The 849-nt window shown below is 36.0% G+C and overlaps 1 protein-coding gene across 1 annotated transcript in view; it reads left to right on the top strand.

The window, feature by feature from the left end:
- The window catches only part of LOC106871381 (ral guanine nucleotide dissociation stimulator), a 91,642-nt gene that overhangs the window by 76,966 nt on the left and 13,827 nt on the right, over positions 1-849 (top strand). The window contains exon 10 of the mRNA XM_014917807.2: positions 154-243. Within this exon, the coding sequence (XP_014773293.1) occupies positions 154-243 (90 nt within the window). The remainder of the gene's footprint in view (positions 1-153; positions 244-849) is intronic.

The raw sequence follows: 849 nt of genomic DNA on the forward strand, positions 1-849 counted from the left end.
CATACATATATACATGCACATACATATATACATGCACATACATATACACATGCATAATATGGCTTCGTATAATATTTGCATCTTGAAATGCAATCCTCTATGATAACTTACATGATTTTTTTCTTTATTTCTTCGTATTCTTCTCCTTTGCAGGAAGCAACTGCCAAGTTCCCTGATTTAGAATGCAGCAACAAGACACTGAAGAAGAAGAACATGTTAAAACGACAGTCTTGGATTGAGAAGGTAAGTGGTTCCTCAACAGATCACTGAATAGACATAAGGAAATGCCTTCCACTGTATAAAACACAGAATGGGATCCAACACGGAGGAACTTCCATGTGGTTGCTCGATTCACTAGAAATAGTAACCAAATCTCCAAGTTCACACCCGTCCATATTAAGAAAAGGATGGAGGCATGAAGTAATGTAGTCTTAGATAACCTTTTGCATACAGAGCAATGGTGAAAAAGTTTGATATTCCAGAAATAGGAACCAAATCTTCCCCAAATCACACTTTCCATCTAAAAAAAAAAAAGGCAGATACCTTCAATCTATATTAGGTTTTAGACCTTTCAATACCAACTCAGGTGAGACCTTCCTCCACTGGTTCTATGACAGAAACTTCCTGTTCTCAAAAGATCTAAATTAAAATCTTCCTTACAAATTTTATTTATTTCTGTTCCAAACACCAGTCTAAGAATGATAGGAGTAGCGTGTTTCAATAGAAATATGGTAACAAAAAGAATTAAATATTGGACAAAATGATAATAATATGGATGGCTGTTGTATCCCCCAATACACCTCTCTCTCTCTCTCTCTCTCTCTCTCTCTCTCTCTCTCTCTCTCTCTC

Source organism: Octopus bimaculoides, chromosome 18, assembly GCF_001194135.2.
Source record: "Octopus bimaculoides isolate UCB-OBI-ISO-001 chromosome 18, ASM119413v2, whole genome shotgun sequence".
Taxonomy (NCBI): domain Eukaryota; kingdom Metazoa; phylum Mollusca; class Cephalopoda; order Octopoda; family Octopodidae; genus Octopus; species Octopus bimaculoides.